We start from the raw sequence: 22,644 nt of genomic DNA on the forward strand, positions 1-22,644 counted from the left end.
AGTAAATTTATCTCAGTGATTTTTTTTTATTGCAATAATCCTCTCTTAAAACACAGAGGAAATACTAATGAAGTAATGAATTAAAATATTGTTTATATTTGATAATTACTAACAAAATTGCCGTTTCACTACTGAATAATCGTTGTAAACACTGAAAACTATTATTATCCAATACATTCAACCTCGAGATATCCTGTACTCACAAAGTCAAGGTCGTCTAAGTAATCTAACTACTGTTATCGTATCATCATTCAGCTAATTCAGTAGCTTTTCAAACGTTAGAACTACTGGTGAAATTTTCATCTCATTCAGTGAATCATGGTTATTTCAATGGACCGTTGGAGAGGCAAAGTGGCCATAGTTACAGGAGCAAGCGCTGGAATTGGGGCCGCAATTGTCGAACAACTAGTCACTGAAGGCTTACAAGTGGGTAAAAATTTCATTTAAACATAAAAAATTGAAACAAGGTGCAACGTTTTAGCCAAATTTTCAACCACAATACTCGTTTTAAGCATTTATACGACAACTTTAACATAAAAAAATTGTAAAAAAGGTGAACTTTAGTTTAAAATTATTATGCAATGCATTTCTGAGAATTTTTAAACAATTCAATTCTTTCTTTTTGAGCGTCACTGTACCTGACTGAAAAACGGAGAAACTGAAAAATTCAAAATAAAAAACATACACTAAAAAATTAAAAGCTAAAATACGAAAAATTAAAAAACTATGAGGTTGAACTTAATAAACAACTAGAGTATTTCAAAATGAAAATTAGAAAAATAAAAAATTCAAAAACTGCCATTCTAATTAAGTACAAACACAAAAAATAGAGTATAGTGAGCTTGAAATTTTGTAGAACTGTGTACAGTCACGATCAAAAGAAATGACACCCCTAAAACCGCCTCCAAAAATCATTTTGATATCTTACAATAGTCTATAAACTAGCTCGATATTTACTAAGCTGATTGGATAGTTTCTAAACTAACCGGTTTGTTGAAATACTGGGCTAAAAGATTTTAGTCACGCTCTAGTCATTCTTTTTGATCGTCGCTGTACGTGACTGAAAAACTGAGAAACTAAAAAATTTTAATTAAAAAACATACACTAAGAAAATGAGCAGGTAAAATACAAAAAATTACAAATCAATGAGATTGAACTTATTAAACAAGTAGAGTATTTCAAAATGAAAAATAGAAATATTAAAAATTTAAAAACTGTAATTTTAATTAAGTACAAACACAAAAAATAGAGTATAGTGAGCTTGAAATTCTGTAGAACTATGTACAGTCACCATCAAAAGGAACGACACCCCTGAAACCTCAGCTACAAATCATTTCGATATCTTACAAATAGTGTATAAACCAGCTCGATATTTTCTAAGCCGACTGGATAGTTTGTAAACTAACCGGTTTGTTGAAATATTGGACTAAAAAATTTTAGTCACGCTTTAGTCATTTTTTTGATTGTCACTGTACGTGACTGAAAAAATGAGAAACTGCAAAAACTTAAAATAAAAAACATACACTGGGAGAATAAAAAGCTAAATTACAAAAAATAAAAAACAATGAGGTTGAACTTAATAGACAACTAGAGTATTTGAAAATGAAAAATAGAAAAATTAAAAATTTAAAAACTGTTATTCTAATTAAGTACAAACACAAAAAATAGACTATAGTGAGCTTGAAATTCTGTAGAATTATGTACAATCACCATTAAAAGGAATGACACCCCTAAAACCTCAGCCACAAATCATTTCGATATCTTACAATAGAGTATAAACCAGCTCGATATTTTCTAAGCCGACTGGATAGTTTGTAAACTAACCGGTTTGTTGAAATATTGGACTAAAAAATTTTAGTCACGCTTTAGTCATTTTTTTGATTGTCACTGTACGTGACTGAAAAAATGAGAAACTGCAAAAATTTAAAATAGAAAACATACACGGAGACAATAAAAAGCTAAAATACAAAAAATGAAAAACAATGAGGTCGAACTTAATAAACAACTAGAGTATTTCAAAATGAAAAATAGAAAAATAAAAAATTCATAAACTGTTATTCTAATTAAGTACAAACACAAAAAATAGACTATAGTGAGCTTGAAATTCTGTAGAATTATGTACAGTCACCATTAAAAGGAATGACACCTCTAAAACCTCAGCCACAAATCATTTCGATATCTTACAATAGTGTATAAACCAGCTCGATATTTTCTAAGCCGACTGGATAGTTTGTAAACTAACCGGTTTGTTGAAATATTGGACTAAAAAATTTTAGTCACGCTTTACTCATTTTTTTATTGTCACTGTACGTGACTGAAAAAATGAGAAACTGCATAAATTTAAAATAAAAAACATACACGGAGACAATAAAAAGCTAAAATACAAAAAATGAAAAACAATGAGGTCGAACTTAATAAACAACTAGAGTATTTCAAAATGAAAAATAGAAAAATTAAAAATTTAAAAACTGTTATTTTAATTAAGTACAAACACAAAAAATAGACTATAGTGAGCTTGAAATTCTGTAGAATTATGTACAGTCACCATTAAAAGGAATGACACCTCTAAAACCTCAGCCACAAATCATTTCGATATCTTACAATAGTGTATAAACCAGCTCGATATTTTCTAAGCCGACTGGATAGTTTGTAAACTAACCGGTTTGTTGAAATATTGGACTAAAAAATTTTAGTCACGCTTTACTCATTTTTTTATTGTCACTGTACGTGACTGAAAAAATGAGAAACTGCATAAATTTAAAATAAAAAACATACACGGAGACAATAAAAAGCTAAAATACAAAAAATGAAAAACAATGAGGTCGAACTTAATAAACAACTAGAGTATTTCAAAATGAAAAATAGAAAAATAAAAAATTCATAAACTGTTATTCTAACTAAGTACAAACACAAAAAATAGACTATAGTGAGCTTGAAATTTTGTAGAACTATGTACAGTCACGATCAAAAGGAATGACATCCCTAAAACCTCAGCCACAAATCATTTCGATATCTTACAAATAGTGTATAAACCAGCTCGATATTTTCTAAGCCGACTGGATAGTTTGTAAACTAACCGGTTTGTTGAAATATTGGACTAAAAAATTTTAGTCACGCTTTAGTCATTTTTTTGATTGTCACTGTACGTGACTGAAAAAATGAGAAACTGCAAAAACTTAAAATAAAAAACATACACTGGGAGAATAAAAAGCTAAATTACAAAAAATAAAAAACAATGAGGTTGAACTTAATAAACAACTAGAGTATTTGAAAATGAAAAATAGAAAAATTAAAAATTCATAAACTGTTATTCTAATTAAGTACAAACACAAAAAATAGACTATAGTGAGCTTGAAATTCTGTAGAACTATGTACAGTCACGATCAAAAGGAATGACATCCCTAAAACCTCAGCCACAAATTATTTCGATATCTTACAATAGTCTATAAACTAGCTCGATATTTACTAAGCTGGCTACATAGTTTCTAAACTAACCGGTTTGTTGAAATATTGGACTAAAAGATTTTAGTCACGCCCTAGACATTTTTTTTGATCGTCACTGTACATGTCTGAAAAACTGAGAAAGTGAAAAATTCAAAATATACAACCAATACACTGAGGGAATAAAAAGTTAAAATAAAAAACAAAATAAAAGACAACAAGTTTAACATAAAAAAATTGTAAAAAAGGTGGCAGGTTTCGCCCGCCGTTCCGAACGCGTCCAAGAACTGGCGAAGAAACTCCAAGACAAAAAGGGCAAACTTTTCGCTGTGAAAGTCGACCTAACCAACGAAGAGGAAATTATCAAGGGTTTCAAATGGGTTACGGACAACTTAGGCCCTGTCCACATTCTTGTAAACAATGCTGGAGTCATCCAACCCACAAATCTCACAGAAGGTGACACAAAAATGTGGAAAAAAATCCTAGATACGAACGTCCTCGGTTTGTCTATTGCGACAAGAGAAGCTGTGAAAATAATGAATGAAAAGAAAATTGATGGTCACATTGTTCACATCAATAGTGTGGCAGGTCATACAGTGCCTAATATTCCCAATATTAATATGTATCCAGCTTCCAAACATGCCGTAACAGCTTTGACTGAGACCTTGAGACAAGAGTTGAATCATTTGGGGTTGAAGATAAAAATTACGGTAGAAATTGTTGAAATCCAACGCTTTTAACTGATTGATTATTTCAGAGTGTTAGTCCTGGTGCTGTAGACACGGAGATTGTTCAAGCTAACAATTTTCAGATGAATCCTGAAATGGAAAACTTAATGCCGGAAAAACTATTGATGTTGAAAAGTGAGGATATTGCAGATGCGGTTTTGTACGCCTTAGGGACACCACCTCATGTTCAAGTGCGTGTTTTATTTTTTAGCAAATTTAAAAACATTTCTGACTGTTAATTTTTAGGTGCACGAATTAACCATCAAGCCTGTGGGAGAGAAATTTTGAAATGTACATTTTGTATTATTTTGTGTAACAATGTAACCATGAAAAATGTGTGCAGTTTGTATTTAATAAACTATAAAAAACCGTCTGTGTTTTGTGTAATTTTATAATTAAACAGTAATACACTCAGCCCATCACAAATAATTTTAAATCTTCTGTGACTTTTAGAAGAATTTTAAAAGCATGAACTCATTAAAAGCCATTTAATTATTTTTTCACCAAATTTCCTCAGTTTTTTTTACAATTCCTTTAAGCAAAATTATTTTTTGTGATTTTTTAAACATGCGATGCTTAATATTTTTTTTGTGCCAAAAACTGTAACAAATGCAAATGTTTTCCTTAATCTACTCGTATTTAAAGTAATTAAAGTTTTTTTGCACCTGAAAATCTCTATTGTCAAATATTTGGTAAGTAGAATTCAAAAAATAATAGGAATTAGAAAGAACAGGAAAAAATTAGAATAGGTAGAGAATAGAGGAATTAACGCATAGGGAGAACAAACAATAGAGAAAATATAGAGATATTGAAAATTTCAGTTTCTTACGAGTATTTTTTTTTCTGTTAATTTCCACTATCTTTACTATTCTTTAATTTTTTTATTTTGTTTTTTGTGTTTTTCTTTTATCATTGTTTATTCCTTCAGCTTTAAATAATTGAATAAAGAGAAAAAATAGAGAGAATTTAAAAAAAGGGAAAATTTCAATTTAATTTTTTTTTATTTGTTTGAAAAAAATTGGAATCGGGAATAGAGGAAGTAAAGTACAGAAAGACCAGGCATCAGAGAAAATATAGGAATATGAGACAACTGAGAATTTGCAGTTTTGAGGAGTATTTTTTTTTATTATTTGTTCTAATCTATATTTTTTTATATTCTGTTTTTTATTCCTACTGTTTTCACTATTCTCTAATCTCCTGCATTATTATTCTCTATTCTTTTTCTTTGTTCTTGGTGTGTGTTATTATTTTTTTTCGCTTCAACTCCGATGAGAGAACTTAGAGAAAAGGGAAAATATAACAAATAGAAAAAAACAGAAAGTTTCTTTCTTCTTTTTTTTCCTATATTTTATTTTATCTTATATTCTCAATTTAGTACCCGCGATTTTTATTACTTTTAGCCAAAAATTTATTTTCTACAGAAAAGCCATAAATGTTGCACAAAATTACAAAATAGAAAATATAACGACTGGAAACAATTAGAGAATATAATGAACAGAATAATGAAAGCAAAAGAAAACGGAGATAATATAGTATAGATTATCCTCTACTCTTTTATTTTTTTCTATTTAGAGTTAGCATTATTATTTTCGAATATTACGCAAAGTCAGTACAAAAATTGAATTAAAAAGAATAGAAAATATAAAAAAGCGAACTTAGAGAAAAAGGAGAATAAAGCAAATAAAAAAACAGAAAGTTTCTTCTTTCTTTCTTTTTCCTATATTTTATTTTATCTTATCTTCTTAACTTAGTACCCGCGATTTTTATTAGTTTTAGGCAAAAATTTATACAGAAAAGCTATAAATGTTGCACAAAATTACAAAATAAAAAATATAACGACTGGAAACACTTAGAGAATATAATGAACAGAATAATAAAAGAAAATGAAAACGAAGATAATATAGTATAGATTATCCTCTACTCTCTCATTTTTTTCTATTTATAGTTAGCATTATTATTTTCGAATATTACGCAAAGTCAGTACAAAAATTGAATTAAAAAAATAGAAAATATAAAAAAGCAAGCTTAAAGAAAAAGGAGAATAAAGCAAATAAAAAAACAGAAAGTTTCTTCTTTCTTTTTTTTCCTATATTTTATTTTATCTTATCTTCTCAACTTAGTACCCGCAATTTTTATTAGTTTTAGGCAAAAATTTATTTTCTACAGAAAATCTATAAATGTTGCACAAAATTACAAAATAGAAAATATAACGACTGGAAACAATTAGAGAATATAATGAACAGAATAATAAAAGAAAATGAAAACGAAGGAAATACAGTATAGAATATTCTCTACTCTTTAATTTTTTTGTATTTAGAGTTAGCTTTATCATTTTCGTATATTACGCAAAGTCAGTACAATAATTTAATTAAAAAAAATAGAAAATATAAAAAAGCAAACTTAGAGAAAAAGGAGAATAAAGCAAATAAAAAAACAGAAAGTTTTTTCTTTCTTTTTTTTCCTATATTTTATTTTATCTTATCTTCTCAACTTAATACTCGCGATCTTTATTAGTTTTAGCCAAAAGTTTATTTTCTACAGAAAAGCTATAAATGTTGCACAAAATTACAAAATAAAAAATATAACGACTGGAAACAATTAGAGAACATAATGAACAGAATAATGGAAGAAAAGGAAAAAATTGAATTAAAAAAAGAGAAAATATAAGAAAGAGAACTTAAAGAAAACAGAAAGTTTCAGTTTAACTTTCTTCTTATATTCTATTTTATTTTATTTCTCAACTTATTACTCGCTTGTCTTTTATTAGTTTTAATCCAATGTTTATTTTGTAAAAGAATGTCACAAATGTTGCAAAAAAAGTATAATAGAGAAGATATAACAAAATGAAGATAAATAGAGAGCATAAAGAACAGATAAAGTAAATAGAAAAGAAACCAAAGGGAATACAAAATAGAACATTCTCTATTCTATCAATTCTATCACAAAAAGTCAATACAGACAATACAGACAATAAAAACAATAAAAAATAAATAGGTAGATAAAAAGACATAGTTATATTAATAGTATTTTTTTTATCTCTTAAGTCTCTTCATCCATTTACTGGCGAGAATTTTCAATTTGAAAGTAGAAAACAAAGAGCATACATTAAATTAATAGAAATAGAAAAAAAAAATAAAAGATAGAGAATTACAAAAATTTGTAAAATTTGGCCAAAATCTTCAAGTACTATGACAAAAATAAATTGCAATGAACAGCTCTTGAATAAAGTCAGTACTTTGATGTTCGTAATCTTAATAAAGATTATTAAAAACCTATCTCTGATTACCTAATGTAATGATTGAATCTAAAAATTTGCTCCATCACTTAAATGAGTCACGTAATATTCGTACTACTCATAGTAAAGTAGTAACTCATTTTTGCTCGTAACTCACTTTATCAATAATAAATAAAAAATGACAGTTTTTAATTTTCTTCCAATAAAACTTAGGCTTTATTTTGCACAAGAATGCCAAAAATGTTGCAAAAAATTACATAATAGAGATAATATAACAAATGGACATGAATAGAAAACATAAAGAACACAAAGAAGACAAAATAAAGAGAATGCAGAATAGAACATTCTCTACTCTATCAATTCTATCACAAAAAGTCAATACAGATAACTATTAAAACAACAAAAAAAAATGAAAAAAACTTAAAAAATTGAATTAAAGAAAGAAAAAATATAATTAATTCAAGCCAATCAGCTTCAACCTAACCCAGAAATGAGCGAAATTGGAGAGAAATTTTAGGAAAAATAATTGATGATAATAAAACTGCTGTTAAAACATGTGCACTTTTAAAATTAAATAAATCTCTTACTCCTTACATCATAGGAATATTTATAAATCCGTGTAATCCTTGCAATCACATCAAGAGCATCTGCTGTTTCTTCTGAACACTGTCCACAAAACATCACTAAACACTGACTTATTTTTTACTCTATTTCTTCTATTTTTTGAGTTGAGAAAAACACCAAAAGTACGTCTAACAGGTAGGAGTGCCACCACGATTTAGAACTGCTAGTGTAGTTATTAATAGCGAAGGCATTGACGTTATTACGATTTTAAAACTTTACTTTTGAACCGTGCTAGTGTTTAAATTTATTTTTTATTACTACACACACACAGTTGAAAAATTAGTGGCTAAAGAGGGCGTCCGTTAGATTAAAGACGAAACGAACACAGGTAGGTATTTGGATGTTTGTTTAGGTAATTTATATTCAGAGTAGAGATAAAGTACGTTTGTGAATGCAAATAAAACGTAGCGCAAATACTATTTAGAATTTTTTTTTGCAAAAAATCCGTGTTTTTTTATTTAATTATCCATAAGTGCAAAAATTGGTCATATTTTTTTAAAATATTAGATAAGCATATAAATCAATTTTCATTTTTTTTATTTTTTGTCAGAGAAAATTTTAACCCAACTGAATGTTTCTAGCAAAAAATTGTTCGCAATTTTTAATCACCCTGTAGTACTTAGTTTACGAAGGCATTATACTTTTTCATAAAAAAATTAAAACTTTAAAAAATTTTTTTAACTCGTTCAAGATTTTAGATCTTTGGAAACATCTCGAGTTATTACTATTATTATTATTATTTTAGTCGATTTTACTCGATTAAGTTTATTGTCGTTGGAAAGCTTTTTGAATGATCTACCTTAATGATTATTAAAATTATTGTTCTCCGACTGATAGCTGCAAATAAAGAAAAATAATTATCATTTTACATGGATTTTGACCAAAATAGTTTCACATTTTTTAATAATTTCGCCGCAATTGAGAACTGTTAAAATAAGAACTAGGCGCGAAAATTTGAATTTGAAGATAATTTTTTAAATATCTCGGAAACCAGGCGTTGGACGCGATTTTTTTATATAAGAGAAAAGGTGCGTCTTGATGTAATTTAAACGAAGGTTTAGTCGAAATTGTAATTTTCGATAGTCATTTTTCTATCTCTTCAAGGAGCGATAAAAGACCTACTTATTTTTGTATTTTTGTAATGTCCAGTTTGGGCGGTGAAGTTTGAGGGGTCACTCGATGGGGTTTGGATGAGTTTGAAAAACTCACCCTTAAATGTTTTGGCAAGTTTTGGAATTCATTTTTTGGTACGGGGGACTGTTTAGAGTGGAGAATAAGTTGGTGTTAATTAAAAATTTTTTGATCGAATAGAAACAGAGATATTGGATTTATTTTTTGAAGGGTTGATTTTTACGAAAGTCTCTGTCTACAATTTGAACCGTCATATTTTCTTTTATTTTGACTGGTATTGTCGTAATTCAAGAACCACTTTATAGGTCGACAAAAACGTAAAATAAATGGAATTTCCGCCCCACCAAAAACTAAAGGTAAGTTTATTTTTGTGTTTGTATACCGACTGTGAGGGTCTCATTGCGTAATCGTAAAAAGTGGGACTTAAAAAAAAAAAAAAAAAAAAGAAAACAGAAATTCTAAATTATTTACATCCCTTTAGAGGGATGTAAGCTAAAACTAAAAGTCGTAGAGCAATGCGGTTTGTTCCAGTGAATTCAGCGGCTCATTTTCTGTATTATACCAACTTTTCACGAGATTTAAAATTTTGAATTTTTTTGCTAATACTTCCTGAGTAATACACTTACATTTAAAAAGGTGAAAAAAATAAATTTTTTTAAAACTCGTTCTATCGTAGGTTTTTGGACTTGTATATGCCCTTACATTCCTCGACAGTTGTTAAAAGTCAAAAAAAAGTCCATATGTTCGAATTTTTGATGTTTAATTTTTTCAATTTTTGTCGCGAATTTTGTCGATTTCTGGTACCCGGATCATTTATCAAGCAATAACTCCGGAACTATTAGAGATAACCCTATGATGTGTACTATCTTTGGAAAGCTCTTTTAATGATCTATCATTTGCAAAAAAAATTATTGTTGTACGACTTATAGTTTTCGAGAAAATGCAAATAAAAGCGAAAATTAGATCATATACTCAAAAATTCATAACTAAAAAACTATTGGGAATTTGGCGCTTTTTTTGATTCCAATCGATTCCTCGGATCATTTTGCATAGGTATGAATCAAAATAGTTCCACTTTTTAGAATAGTTTAGCCGTAAATGAGAAAATAAAAAAAAATTAAAAAAAATCAACACCCCCCCCTTAGAAATCGGTCAATTTTTAAAGTGTCTTAAAATCAAATAAAACCAATTCTATCTTATAGATTTTGATGTGCTCTTTCCGATCTAAAAAAGCGTTTTCTCCTAGCTCTTTTAGTTTGGCCGTAATCGGCGTTTGAAAATTGAAATTTTTTTTGAGAGATATGGCCTTGAGTCCTATGCCATTTTGTAGAGTTTTTTATTCCGGTTGTCCTCCATTTTTCCGTTTCTCGATAACTCTAATAGTTTCGCCGTAATTGGCGGTTGAAAATTGAAAAAAATGGAAAATAGAAACCTTTTTTTGCATTTTTCTCGGAAACTGTAAGACTTAGAGCAACGAACAAAAATCCATCTGATAGCGCTTATTTTTGTCTATTTTCTGGTCTAAACCCGGAGTCGCTCCGGGCAACGGTTCCGGCTACAAAGGCGATCAAAGTTTTTCACTAAAAAAATTCATAAAAAAAAAACTAAAAGTCGTAGAGCAATGCGGTTTGTTCCATTGAATTTTGCGGCTCATTTTACATATTATATCAATTTTTCACAAAAATAAAAAAAAATTTAATTTTTTGCGTAATAATTTTTCAACAAAAAAATTCATAACTCAAAAACTAAAAGTCGTAGAGCAATGCGGTTTGTTCCAGTGAATTCAGCGGCTCATTTTCTGTATTATACCAACTTTTCACGAGATTTAAAATTTTGAATTTTTTTGCTAAAACTTCCTAATACACTTACATTTAAAAAGGTGAAAAAAATAAATTTTTTTAAAACTCGTTCTATCGTAGGTTTTTGGACTTGTATATGCCCTTACATTCCTCGACAGATGTTAAAAGTCAAAAAAAAGTCCATATGTTCGAATTTTTGATGTTTGATTTTTTCAATTTTTGTCGCGAATTTTGTCGATTTCTGGTACCCGGATCATTTATCAAGCAATAACTCCGGAACTATTAGAGATAACCCTATGGTGTGTACTATCTTTGGAAAGCTCTTTTAATGATCTATCATTTGCAAAAAAGATTATTGTTGTACGACTTATAGTTTTCGAGAAAATGCAAATAAAAGCAAAAATTAGATCATATACGCAAAAATTCATAACTAAAAAACTATTGGGAATTTGGCGCTTTTTTTGATTCCAGTCGATTCCTCGGATCATTTTGCATAGGTATGAATCAAAATAGTTCCACTTGTTAGAATAGTTTAGCCGTAAATAAAAAAATAAAAAAAAATTAAAAAAAATCAACGCCCCCCCCTTAGAAATCGGTCAATTTTTAAAGTATCCTAAAATCAAATAAAACCAATTCTATCTTATAGATTTTGATGTGCTCTTTCCGATCTAAAAAAAGCGTTTTCTCCTAGCTCTTTTAGTTTGGCCGTAATCGGCGTTTGAAAATTGAAATTTTTTTGCGAGATATCGCCTTGAGTCCTATGCCATTTTGTAGAGTTTTTTATTCCGGTTGTCCTCCATTTTTCCGTTTCTCGATAACTCTAATAGTTTCGCCGCAATTGGCGGTTGAAAATTGAAAAAAATGGAAAATGGAAACCTTTTTTTGCATTTTTCTCGGAAACTGTAAGACTTAGAGCAACGAACAAAAATCCATCTGATAGCGCTTATTTTTGTCTATTTTCTCGTCTAAACCCGGAGTCACTCCGGGCAACGGTTCCGGCTACAAAGGCGATCAAAGTTTTTCACTAAAAAAATTCATAAAAAAAAAACTAAAAGTCGTAAAGCAATGCGGTTTGTTCCATTGAATTTTGCGGCTCATTTTACATATTATATCAATTTTTCACAAAAATAAAAAAAATTTTAATTTTTTGCGTAATAATTTTTCAACAAAAAAATTCATAACTCAAAAACTAAAAGTCGTAGAGCAATGCGGTTTGTTCCAGTGAATTCAGCGGCTCATTTTCTGTATTATACCAACTTTTCACGAGATTTAAAATTTTGAATTTTTTTGCTAAAACTTCCTGAGTAATACACTTACATTTAAAAAGGTGAAAAAAATAAATTTTTTTAAAACTCGTTCTATCGTAGGTTTTTGGACTTGTATATGCCCTTACATTCCTCGACAGATGTTAAAAGTCAAAAAAAAGTCCATATGTTCGAATTTTTGATGTTTGATTTTTTCAATTTTTGTCGCGAATTTTGTCGATTTCTGGTACCCGGATCATTTATCAAGCAATAACTCCGGAACTATTAGAGATAACCCTATGGTGTGTACTATCTTTGGAAAGCTCTTTTAATGATCTATCATTTGCAAAAAAGATTATTGTTGTACGACTTATAGTTTTCGAGAAAATGCAAATAAAAGCAAAAATTAGATCATATACGCAAAAATTCATAACTAAAAAACTATTGGGAATTTGGCGCTTTTTTTGATTCCAATCGATTCCTCGGATCATTTTGCATAGGTATGAATCAAAATACTTCCACTTTTTAGAATAGTTTAACCGTAAATGAGAAAATACAAAAATTAAAAAAAAAATTAACACCCCCCCCTTAGAAATCGGTCAATTTTTAAAGTGTCTCAAAATCAAATAAAACCGATTCTATCTTATAGATTTTGATGTGCTCTTTCCGATCTAAAAAAGCGTTTTCTCCTAGCTCTTTTAGTTTGGCCGTAATCGCCGTTTGAAAGTTGAAAATTTTTTTGCGAGATATTGCCTTGAGTCCTATGCCATTTTGTAGAATTTTTTATTCCGGTTGTCCTCCATTTTTCCGTTTCTCGATAACTCTAATAGTTTCGCCGTAATTGGCGGTTGAAAATTGAAAAAAAGGGAAAATAGAAACCTTTTTTTGCATTTTTCTCGGAAACTGTAAGACTTAGAGCAACGAACAAAAATCCACCTGATAGCGCTTATTTTTGTCTATTTTTTTGTCCAAACCCGGCGATCAAAGTTTTTCACTAAAAAAATTCATAAAAAAAAACTAAAGGTCGTAGAGCAAAACGCTCTTTTAATTATCTATCCACATTTTCGAAAAGATTTGCCGTATTTGAAATAAGCTATAAAAACAACACCCAAAAATTTCCAGATTTTTATTATATTTCATGAGACATAAATAGAAAAACTTGATTTATTATTAAAACCCTAATTTCTACTTCACAGTTTCATCTTGCCCATCATATAAACATTGTAATCTTTACTATCCACTAAAAAAATTGTTACATCAAACCAATCACAAAATAAACCAACTTACAAAAATATTTAACAATTGCATGCGGTTCATCTTTTTTCTTCTCCACATCACTGAGAATGGCCTTGAGCCGATTGGCCATATTTTCCAAATTTTTCGCATTTACACGCCCCAACAAATTATTACTCGGGTTCCAATAATATGGAATTTTCCCCTTTTCTATACAATCTTTATACTCACTTAACACACTCACAAAAACATAACTCAACGGATTCCTCCAAAACTCCTCCGGCTTTTTATCAACAATATGCAACAAAACCGTCTTGATATAGTAACTGGCAATCGCGCGATGTTGCAAATTATCCCTCAGTTTCTAAAACCATTCCTCAAAATAATCGAGTCACAAACCAAAAAATAATCCAACTTTCAAAAGCTTGATTGTTGGTTTCAGCGTTCGTTTATTGTCGATTAGAACTCTTTCTTGCTCTTGAAACGAAAGTCTCCAATGTCGACTACTTTGTCCCACTTCTGTTTTGGGTTTTTTCGGAACGATGAAAAAATCAGGCTTGGTTTTAACAGGGTTGGACTTAAAGCCAGGTTTGGGCCAAAAATCGCAATGGAAAATGAAACATGTGACCAAATCAACGTCCATGGCGATGCCAGAACCAGAAATTTTTAATGTCAAAGCTGGACCTGCCTTGTGCACAATTACCTAAAATTTTCTGTTATTCAAAAATACTAGCTTACAAAAAGTAGAAGTAGAAGTAGAAGTAAAAGTAAAAGTAAAAGTAAAAGTAAAAGTAAAAGTAAAAGTAAAAGTAAAAGTAAAAGTAAAAGTAAAAGTAAAAGTAAAAGTAAAAGTAAAAGTAAAAGTAAAAGTAAAAGTAAAAGTAAAAGTAAAAGTAAAAGTAAAAGTAAAAGTAAAAGTAAAAGTAAAAGTAAAAGTAAAAGTAAAAGTAAAAGTAAAAGTAAAAGTAAAAGTAAAAGTAAAAGTAAAAGTAAAAGTAAAAGTAAAAGTAAAAGTAAAAGTAAAAGTAAAAGTAAAAGTAAAAGTAAAAGTAAAAGTAAAAGTAAAAGTAAAAGTAGAAGTAGAAGTAGAAGTAGAAGTAGAAGTAGAAGTAGAAGTAGAAGTAGAAGTAGAAGTAGAAGTAGAAGTAGAAGTAGAAGTAGAAGTAGAAGTAGAAGTAGAAGTAGAAGTAGAAGTAGAAGTAGAAGTAGAAGTAGAAGTAGAAGTAGAAGTAGAAGTAGAAGTAGAAGTAGAATTAGAAGTAGAAGTAGAAGTAGAAGTAGAAGTAGAAGTAGAAGTAGAAGTAAGTAGAAATAGATAGAAGAAGTAGAAGTAAGTAGAAAAAGATAGAAGAAGTAGAAGTAAGGTAGATGTTCTTGTTTACTTTCCACTGTTGACAAAAATTATTAAAAAATTGGAGGAAACCTTTTATTTTGTGAAGTGATTCAAAGAGTCTGAATTTGGGGCCAAAATTGCCATTTTTGGTAAAATAAATCAAAATAATTTTGAAACTTATCTAGAGAATATTTTGGTCCATATGATCTTGAGAAATTACAATCCTAGCAGTTGACTAGAGATAATAATTTTTAGAAAATCCAACCTTAAGAATTGGCCGTTTAGAAATAGAAATAGAAATAGAAATAGAAATAGAAATAGAAATAGAAATAGAAATAGAAATAGAAATAGAAATAGAAATAGAAATAGAAATAGAAATAGAAATAGAAATAGAAATAGAAATAGAAATAGAAATAGAAATAGAAATAGAAATAGAAATAGAAATAGAAATAGAAATAGAAATAGAAATAGAAATAGAAATAGAAATAGAAATAGAAATAGAAATAGAAATAGAAATAGAAATAGAAATAGAAATAGAAATAGAAATAGAAATAGAAATAGAAATAGAAATAGAAATAGAAATAGAAATAGAAATAGAAATAGAAATAGAAATAGAAATAGAAATAGAAATAGAAATAGAAATAGAAATAGAAATAGAAATAGAAATAGAAATAGAAATAGAAATAGAAATAGAAATAGAAATAGAAATAGAAATAGAAATAGAAATAGAAATAGAAATAGAAATAGAAATAGAAATAGAAATAGAAATAGAAATAGAAATAGAAATAGAAATAGAAATAGAAATAGATTACAAACCTCGAAAGCTCCATTCGCATTGGAAACGACCCTTTTTGACCCTTTTTGTGGAAAGTCGTTCATGGTTTTTTGCACAATTCCCTCCATCCAGGACAGGACTTTATCTGTATCCAGAAAATATTCCTTATCAAACAAGTTGCCAAAAGTGCGATAAGTGGGAGCAGCTTCCGGTTGTCGCATAAAACCATCATAATTTCCAAGTTTCAACTGAACAAAACCCGGAACTTTGCTCACCATAATTGTGGGTTCAGCATATTTTGGCAAACTCAAAAGTAAATCTAAATCAAATTCTTCAGGTTTGCCAACTCTGAGGCCATCGTAGTAACTGCCACCGTAGAAAACGCGCGAAAACATTTTTTTGAATAAGGGATCTTTCTCCTTCATTTTGTCAATAAATGTTTTGAGGATCTTGAAAGCAAAGTGAATTAACATATTGGAGAAATTAAAATTAAAATTGAATGTGTATTTACCGATTCCAGAATTTGGTTGTTGCGTTTCACTTCCTTATCTTGGAGCGAAATAAACTTGCTGTTCATTTCGTTCAAAGTGTTTTCCAAGTACAGGTATTTTTTAATATCGGACATTGTGATAGTGCAGACGACACCCGACCTATTTAGACTACTTACAAATACAATCACTTTTATACTGCAGAATAATTTAATAATCTTATCGTAATTACAAAGATTAGGTTACGATTGATAAAATTAAAGCAACTCGTTTCAAAAGAGAATTTTCGTTGTGAGATGTAACTAAAAAAATTTTATTGTTTCAAGAGCTTGGTCATATCTAATACTTATTATTTAATGTAAAAATCTAATTGCAGTATTTAGAATTATACAAACAATATTCTCACTTTATTATCTCAAATATCTACAACAATAACAATAACGGAGTAATTAGATAAGGTAACAAAAAATGAAATGGACCTTTTAGACGAGAAAAAAGTAGAAAATAGATTAGAGCAACGGCTGAAGAAAAACTAAAGCAGATACTAGAAAAGAAAAAAGAGAGGAATCTGGAGCATATACTCAAGAAAATACAAGCAAAGAAGACTGGAGAAAAATTGAAAGAAGAAACTAGAGAAGACATTAAAAAAACTGAAAAAAGTTCGAGGAGAGACTGGAAAGAAAACTAAAAAGAAACTAGCGAAAAAACTATGGCAGAAAAGAATAACGTTAAATCTATACAAGAGAAAGAACTACTAAAAAAAACAATTAACTAGAAAAGCGACTCAAAAAACGAATAGAGGGGAGACTAGATAAGAAAATAGAAAAGAGATTAGAAAAGAAACAGGAAGAGAAACTGGAGAGGAAACTAAATAATAGACAACAAAGAGTACTAGGACAAATACTAGAAAATAGACACTATAGAGTTGACTTTAGATAAGAGATAAGAAAAGATTGCAGAAAAATTATAAAAAAAATAGAGCTACTAAGAAAAAACTAGAGAAGAGACTGGAGAGGAAACTAAAGAAGAAATTAAGGAATAAATTAGAGCTGATACTAAAGAAGATGCTACAGTAGAAACTAGACAACTAGACAAATAAATAAGAAAAGAAACTAAAGAAATGAGTTAAGAAAAAAATTTAGAGGATAAAAGAAAAAACATGGAAGAAACTAGAGAAAAAACAAAAGAAAAACGAGAGAGGGAACTAAAGAATAGACAACAAAGAGTACTAGGACAGATACTAGAAAATAGACACTATAGAGTTGACTTTAGATAAGAGATAAGAAAAGATTGCAGAAAAATTATAAAAAAAATAGAGCTACTAAGAAAAAACTAGAGAAGAGACTGGAGAGGAAACTAAAGAAGAAATTAAGGAATAAATTAGAGCTGATACTAAAGAAGATGCTACAGTAGAAACTAGACAACTAGACAAATAAATAAGAAAAGAAACTAAAGAAATGAGTTAAGAAAAAAATTTAGAGGATAAAAGAAAAAACATGGAAGAAACTAGAGAAAAAACAAAAGAAAAACGAGAGAGGGAACTAAAGAATAGACAACAAAGAGTACTAGGACAGATACTAGAAAATAGACACTATAGAGTTGACTTTAGATAAGAGATAAGAAAAGATTGCAGAAAAATTATAAAAAAAATAAAGCTACTAAGAAAAAACTAGAGAAGAGACTGGAGAGGAAACTAAAGAAGAAATTAAGGAAGAAATTAGAGCTGATATTAAAGTAGAAGTTACTGTAGAAACTAGACAACTAGACAAATAAATAAGAAAAGAAACTAAAGAAATGAGTTAAGAAAAAAATTTAGAGAATAAAAGCAAAAACAAAAAAGAAATTAGAGAAAAAACTAGAAGAAAAACGAGAGAGGAAACTAAAGAATAGACTAGAAAAGGAAATAAGACAGATACTATAGAACAAACTAGAATAGACTTTACATAAGAAACTATTGAAAGAAAAAAAAACTAGAAAAGAAACTGCAGAAAACTTTAGAAAAGAAACTGGAACAGATACTAGGTAAGTAACTAGAGAAAGGACTAGAAAAGAGACTAGTAAAGAAACTAGAGAAGAGATTAGAAAAACACTCTAAAAAATCTCGAGAAAAGACTGGAGAGGAAACTAAAAAAGAAACTAAGAAATAAGAAACTAGGGCAGATACTAATAAAGAAACTAGAGAAAGGACTACTAAATAAACAAGGAAATAAAACTAGAGAATAAAGTTGAGAAAAGATTAGAAAGGATACTAGAAAAAAATATAGAACAAATTAAAGAAAAAAACTAGAGAATAGAGTAGGAAACTAAAAAAGGAGAAACTAGCAGGCACTTAGGGAGAATAGAAACTAGTGAAAAAACTAGAAAAGAGACTCAAGAAAAAAACACAGAGGATACTAGAGAAGACATTAGAGAAAAAACCAGAAAAGAAAATTAAAGAATAGACTAGAAAAGAAACTAGAGAAGAGAAGGAAAGAAGAAGAAAAAAACTTTTATTTTTTTCAAGGAATGAAATAAAATTTTGTAGACATTCTTTTTATTTAAAAAAATAAACGATAATTGTATTCTCACTTTATCTACAATTTAACTACAAGTATTTAAACAATAACAATAAAAAAGTAATTAGAAAAGGTAACAAGAAATGAAAAGAAATTTTTTAGTTTTGCTTAAATTAAAATTAATCAAAATAAAACGACAAATTCATAAACTTCCAACAAATCAATAAAAATTTTAATCTTCTAAACAAAACCAAGCAAAAACAAAATTTTTCTAATTGGACATTAAGATAAGTTGCTAGAAACTAGAGAAAATAAAACTAAAGAAAAGTAAAAAAAGAAGAGAACAGAGAAAAAGAATATAAAAATAATCATCCAAAATGATTTTGAGGGTTTCTGAATGTAGTCAAAAGTGGTGCATATTGTAATCTATTTTAAGCTATTATTAATGTTCTATGAAACAAACAATGTATTTATCACGTCAAAACAACGTGGAACAATTACCGGTAAATCCCCGAATTTCACATTTTTCAAGTGACTCATTGTTTGTTAAAGATATTTGCAAGATAACAATCTACAGGTTTTAATCTTTTGTTTAATAATTCTGACCTTGATAAGAATTTGCAATCTCTCTACCATTTTATTTGCAAAACCAGACTTTGTTTATTCAACCAACACAACAACGCACTGACTCATCAGTTCAGCGATAATGTTAGAACTATCTCGAATGTGTTGTTAAATTATAATGTTAAAACGCCCTTGAAAATTGTTTATTTTCCTTCAGTTCGACTTGTAACTTTGACCAAATAAGTGATCAGCTGAACAATGAAGAACAAGAAGAATTCTCTGGAATTGAAAAAGGTTTAATCGAAGCAAATCAACGTTACATTCAATGGAACCGACAAGAGAATCATTGGACCAAAATCAAGGTTATAAAAAAAGTGAAAAAAATCGTAAATCTTATGAAGAAAAAATCACCGGCGTTCAAAAACTTGAAGCCGAAAATTTTTGGCAGTGGTAGCAGTTTTGAGGGGTTAAAGGTTGGCCAACCTGGCGAATTTGACATTGATGTTTTACTCACTTTGCCCGAAGAAACCCAACCTGTTGTAAAACCAAGTAATGTCCCAGGTTTCGTGCAATTGCAACTTCCAGGTTTCGATAAATTGACCAAAACGGATCCAGAGTTACACAAGTTAATATACAGTTAATATACAGGCTGTTCCGTCTAAAACCTACATTAAAGTTATTGATGGTTCTAATAATGATAGTGATCTGAAAATTTGTATACGACCATAATCTCTTAGGTCCTGCTCAATGAAAATATTTTCAAGATGGTGACACTTCCGGTTATACCGGAAGTCGCTAGCAACTTTCTTATTTTGAATAGAAAGCTATAATTTTTAATGCATTTTTGGATTACTGGAGTTATTTTAAGGTGGTTTTCATAAGCCTTCCCTATACCTAAATTTAGCCGTTTACGAAATATTTAAAGTTTTTTTTTTTGGGTTTGTACCATCCAATTCAAAAATCGATAACTCGGCCATTTTTGAAAATTGTGAAATATTTTTTGGCTTATTTGAAAGAGGAAACTTAGATCTTTCCTGTGGTGTTTTCAAATTTCTAAAAAAAATTTACAAACCCCAAATGTTTAAAGTTAAGTATGCAGAACTTTAAGCACCCATAACTCAATTTTTTTTCATTTCATTGAATCGTCGAGAATTTCATTCTGCATCGATCTGTATTAGCATTCTCTACACTTATGTTTAATCGTTTTCAAGTTACATAATTTTTGTTGGGATTGAGAAATTCATTAACCATAGGTTTTTTTTTCATACATTGAAAAAATGTGAGAAAATTAATTTTTTCAAACCAACAGTTAATGAATTTATTTTGTTTTTACAGTACTGACAATCAATTTTTGAACAGAGTTTGTCGTTTGTTTAATTAGAAATGTTTTTATGGCAAGCTATGCAAAAATAGCTATGGTCAGTAGGAAATTTTCTACAATGTCAAAAAAACCAACATAACTTGAAAATTATCACAGATAGGTATAGGGAATGCTAATACAGATCGATGCAGAAAAAAATTCTCCTCCATCTAGTAAAATAAAAATTGGCACATCCCATTTGAAAAAATTTAGTTATGGGTACTTGAAGTTGTCCAAACTTAACGTTAAAATTTTTGGGTTTGTTAACTTCTTTTCCAATTTTGAACACACTAAAGAATAGATATAGGCCTCCTTTTTTAATTCTCCAAATATGATTTCGAAATCTCTATAACTCAGCGAGTTACCGATTTTTTAAGTGGCAAGTGTAAATCCAAAAATTTTCAAAAAATCTTAAATATCTCGAAAACGATTAAACATAGGTATAGGGAAAGCTGATAAAAACGGCCTTAAAATAACTCAACTAATCCAAAAACGCAGTGAAAAACATAGCTTTCCATTTAAAATTAGGAAGTTGTTGCGACTTCCGGTATAACCGGAAGTGCCGCCACCTTGAAAATATTTTCATTGAGCGGAACTCAACGGATAATGGCTGAGTACCAACTTTCAGATAAATATCTTTATTACAACTTTCAATACTTCCATGTGGGGTTTAGACGGAACACCCTGTATATTTTCCGTTTTCACTTGAAATTTTAGAGTGATGTGCAAGTTTGTCGACAATCAAAATTACTTGCTCACAACCCAGATGAAATCATCCTTCATGCAAAGTATTTTTGACAAAACTTTCCCAATGAGTGGTCGCCAAAAGGTTATCATTTTTTATTTGTAAACATTTTTGGGTTTATTTTTTGTTTCAGATCACAAGAGTGCAAAGTCAAGGACCGGCGTTAACTTTGACTATTGAAGGTTTCAATATAAGTGTTTTAGTCGATTTAGTGCCTTGTTTTATTCTTCCAGAACGTGATGTAATTAATTTATCATTTAAGAAAAAAGTGAGTTTAATTTATTTTATTTCAGGATTTTTTTCTCGTTCCTAAAGAACCAAAACGTGAACACTCCCACCTTGCGAGGTACTGGCGATTGTCGTTCCAGAAGCAAGAAAGGGAACTAATGTTTGACAAAAACTGGATGAAACCAACAATTCGAGTCATGAAGGTTTTTTACGAAAAATTAACTAGTTGTTAATTTAAAGGAAATGATTGTAGTGTATGAGGGATCATTTGAAGCACAAAGTTTCAAGTTATGCAATTAAAACAGTTTTTTTCTAGCAAAATCGAATAACTCCCGATTTGTGGAAAGGTCCTCTTAGTTATACTTTAGTCTATGTAAATATTTTTTTTGTTTGTAGAAACAAACAAAAAAAAATAATAAGTATATTATTTTATATTTTTTGTAGATGTTGGAGCGATATTTACGTTTTTTGGAAAATAAAAAAATTCCGTATTTTTGGAACAGAAAGTTAGACCTTTTGGACAATTTAACAGTTTCGCAAAAGGAACAGTGTGAGGGAGATGTTAGAAGGATGCTTGATGATATAAAAAAAAATCCAACTGCTGAAACTATTCTTAAATATTGTAAATGATTCTGTGTTATTTTATTAAATATTTTGTCTTTCACAAACAAATGTGCTTTTTTATTTTATTGCTAAAAAATCATGACTTTGCCGAATCCTACAAAACTAAACGAATAATAAAATGGTTTTTTTTCTCTCAGATTTATGATGGAAAAACCCACACCGAAAAAAATCACAGAAAATTTACTCACTGCTTCATGAATGAATTTTTTTTAAATTCATTATTTAATAACGTAAATAGTTAAATTGTACGTAAATAAATACAGGGTGGCCCAGAGTTGTGTAATTTTTTTGCTATTTGAAATATTGCAATGCCGTTTTCATTATCCGATAGACCCACAAAAATTATTTTTATCATACACAGGGTATACAGGGTGGTGAACCAAAGTTATATTTTTTTAAACTGAACACTCTATACAATTTTGCATAATTAGATTCTACGTAAAAAAATATGTAACTTTGTATAAACAATTATGGGTCTATCTCTTTTCGTTTCGGAATTATTCAATTTTTTGTTATAAAAAAAACAATTTTTGAAAAATCGCTGTAAAGTCGCCTATGAATATTTTCCAGAAAATTTCACTAGCATTCTAACATCAA

General features: G+C 29.1%; 3 protein-coding genes across 4 annotated transcripts; 2 read left to right on the plus strand and 1 right to left on the minus strand.

The window, feature by feature from the left end:
- The first annotated feature begins 245 nt into the window (after positions 1 to 245).
- Positions 246 to 4,539, plus strand: LOC659494 (farnesol dehydrogenase). Its single transcript, XM_965797.5, has 4 exons — positions 246 to 426; positions 3,690 to 4,151; positions 4,199 to 4,360; positions 4,416 to 4,539. The coding sequence occupies exons 1-4, from the start codon at positions 319 to 321 to the stop codon at positions 4,455 to 4,457; spliced, it is 774 nt and encodes a 257-aa protein (XP_970890.1). The 5' UTR covers positions 246 to 318; the 3' UTR covers positions 4,458 to 4,539.
- An 8,774-nt stretch (positions 4,540 to 13,313) lies between these two features.
- On the minus strand, positions 13,314 to 16,202 carry LOC135265752 (cyclic GMP-AMP synthase-like receptor). Its single transcript, XM_064355882.1, has 5 exons — positions 16,055 to 16,202; positions 15,585 to 15,992; positions 13,851 to 14,138; positions 13,490 to 13,799; positions 13,314 to 13,442 (listed from the first exon to the last, which is right to left on the minus strand). The coding sequence occupies exons 1-5, from the start codon at positions 16,166 to 16,168 to the stop codon at positions 13,393 to 13,395; spliced, it is 1,170 nt and encodes a 389-aa protein (XP_064211952.1). The 5' UTR covers positions 16,169 to 16,202; the 3' UTR covers positions 13,314 to 13,392.
- Positions 16,203 to 19,206: 3,004 nt separating this feature from the next.
- LOC103313646 (cyclic GMP-AMP synthase-like receptor) lies at positions 19,207 to 22,095 on the plus strand. Of its 2 annotated transcripts, XM_008197472.3 has the most exons (6): positions 19,213 to 19,715; positions 21,168 to 21,279; positions 21,329 to 21,436; positions 21,489 to 21,626; positions 21,677 to 21,796; positions 21,868 to 22,095. In XM_008197472.3, the coding sequence occupies exons 1-5, from the start codon at positions 19,486 to 19,488 to the stop codon at positions 21,737 to 21,739; spliced, it is 651 nt and encodes a 216-aa protein (XP_008195694.1). In that variant the 5' UTR covers positions 19,213 to 19,485; the 3' UTR covers positions 21,740 to 21,796; positions 21,868 to 22,095. The 2 variants fall into 2 exon arrangements, with proteins under 2 accessions (XP_015839975.2, XP_008195694.1); XM_015984489.2 differs by lacking the exon at positions 21,677 to 21,796 and having other exon boundaries at positions 19,207 to 19,715.
- Positions 22,096 to 22,644: the final 549 nt, after the last annotated feature.

The sequence above is a fragment of the Tribolium castaneum genome, chromosome 1 (genome assembly GCF_031307605.1).
Source record: "Tribolium castaneum strain GA2 chromosome 1, icTriCast1.1, whole genome shotgun sequence".
NCBI lineage: Eukaryota > Metazoa > Arthropoda > Insecta > Coleoptera > Tenebrionidae > Tribolium > Tribolium castaneum.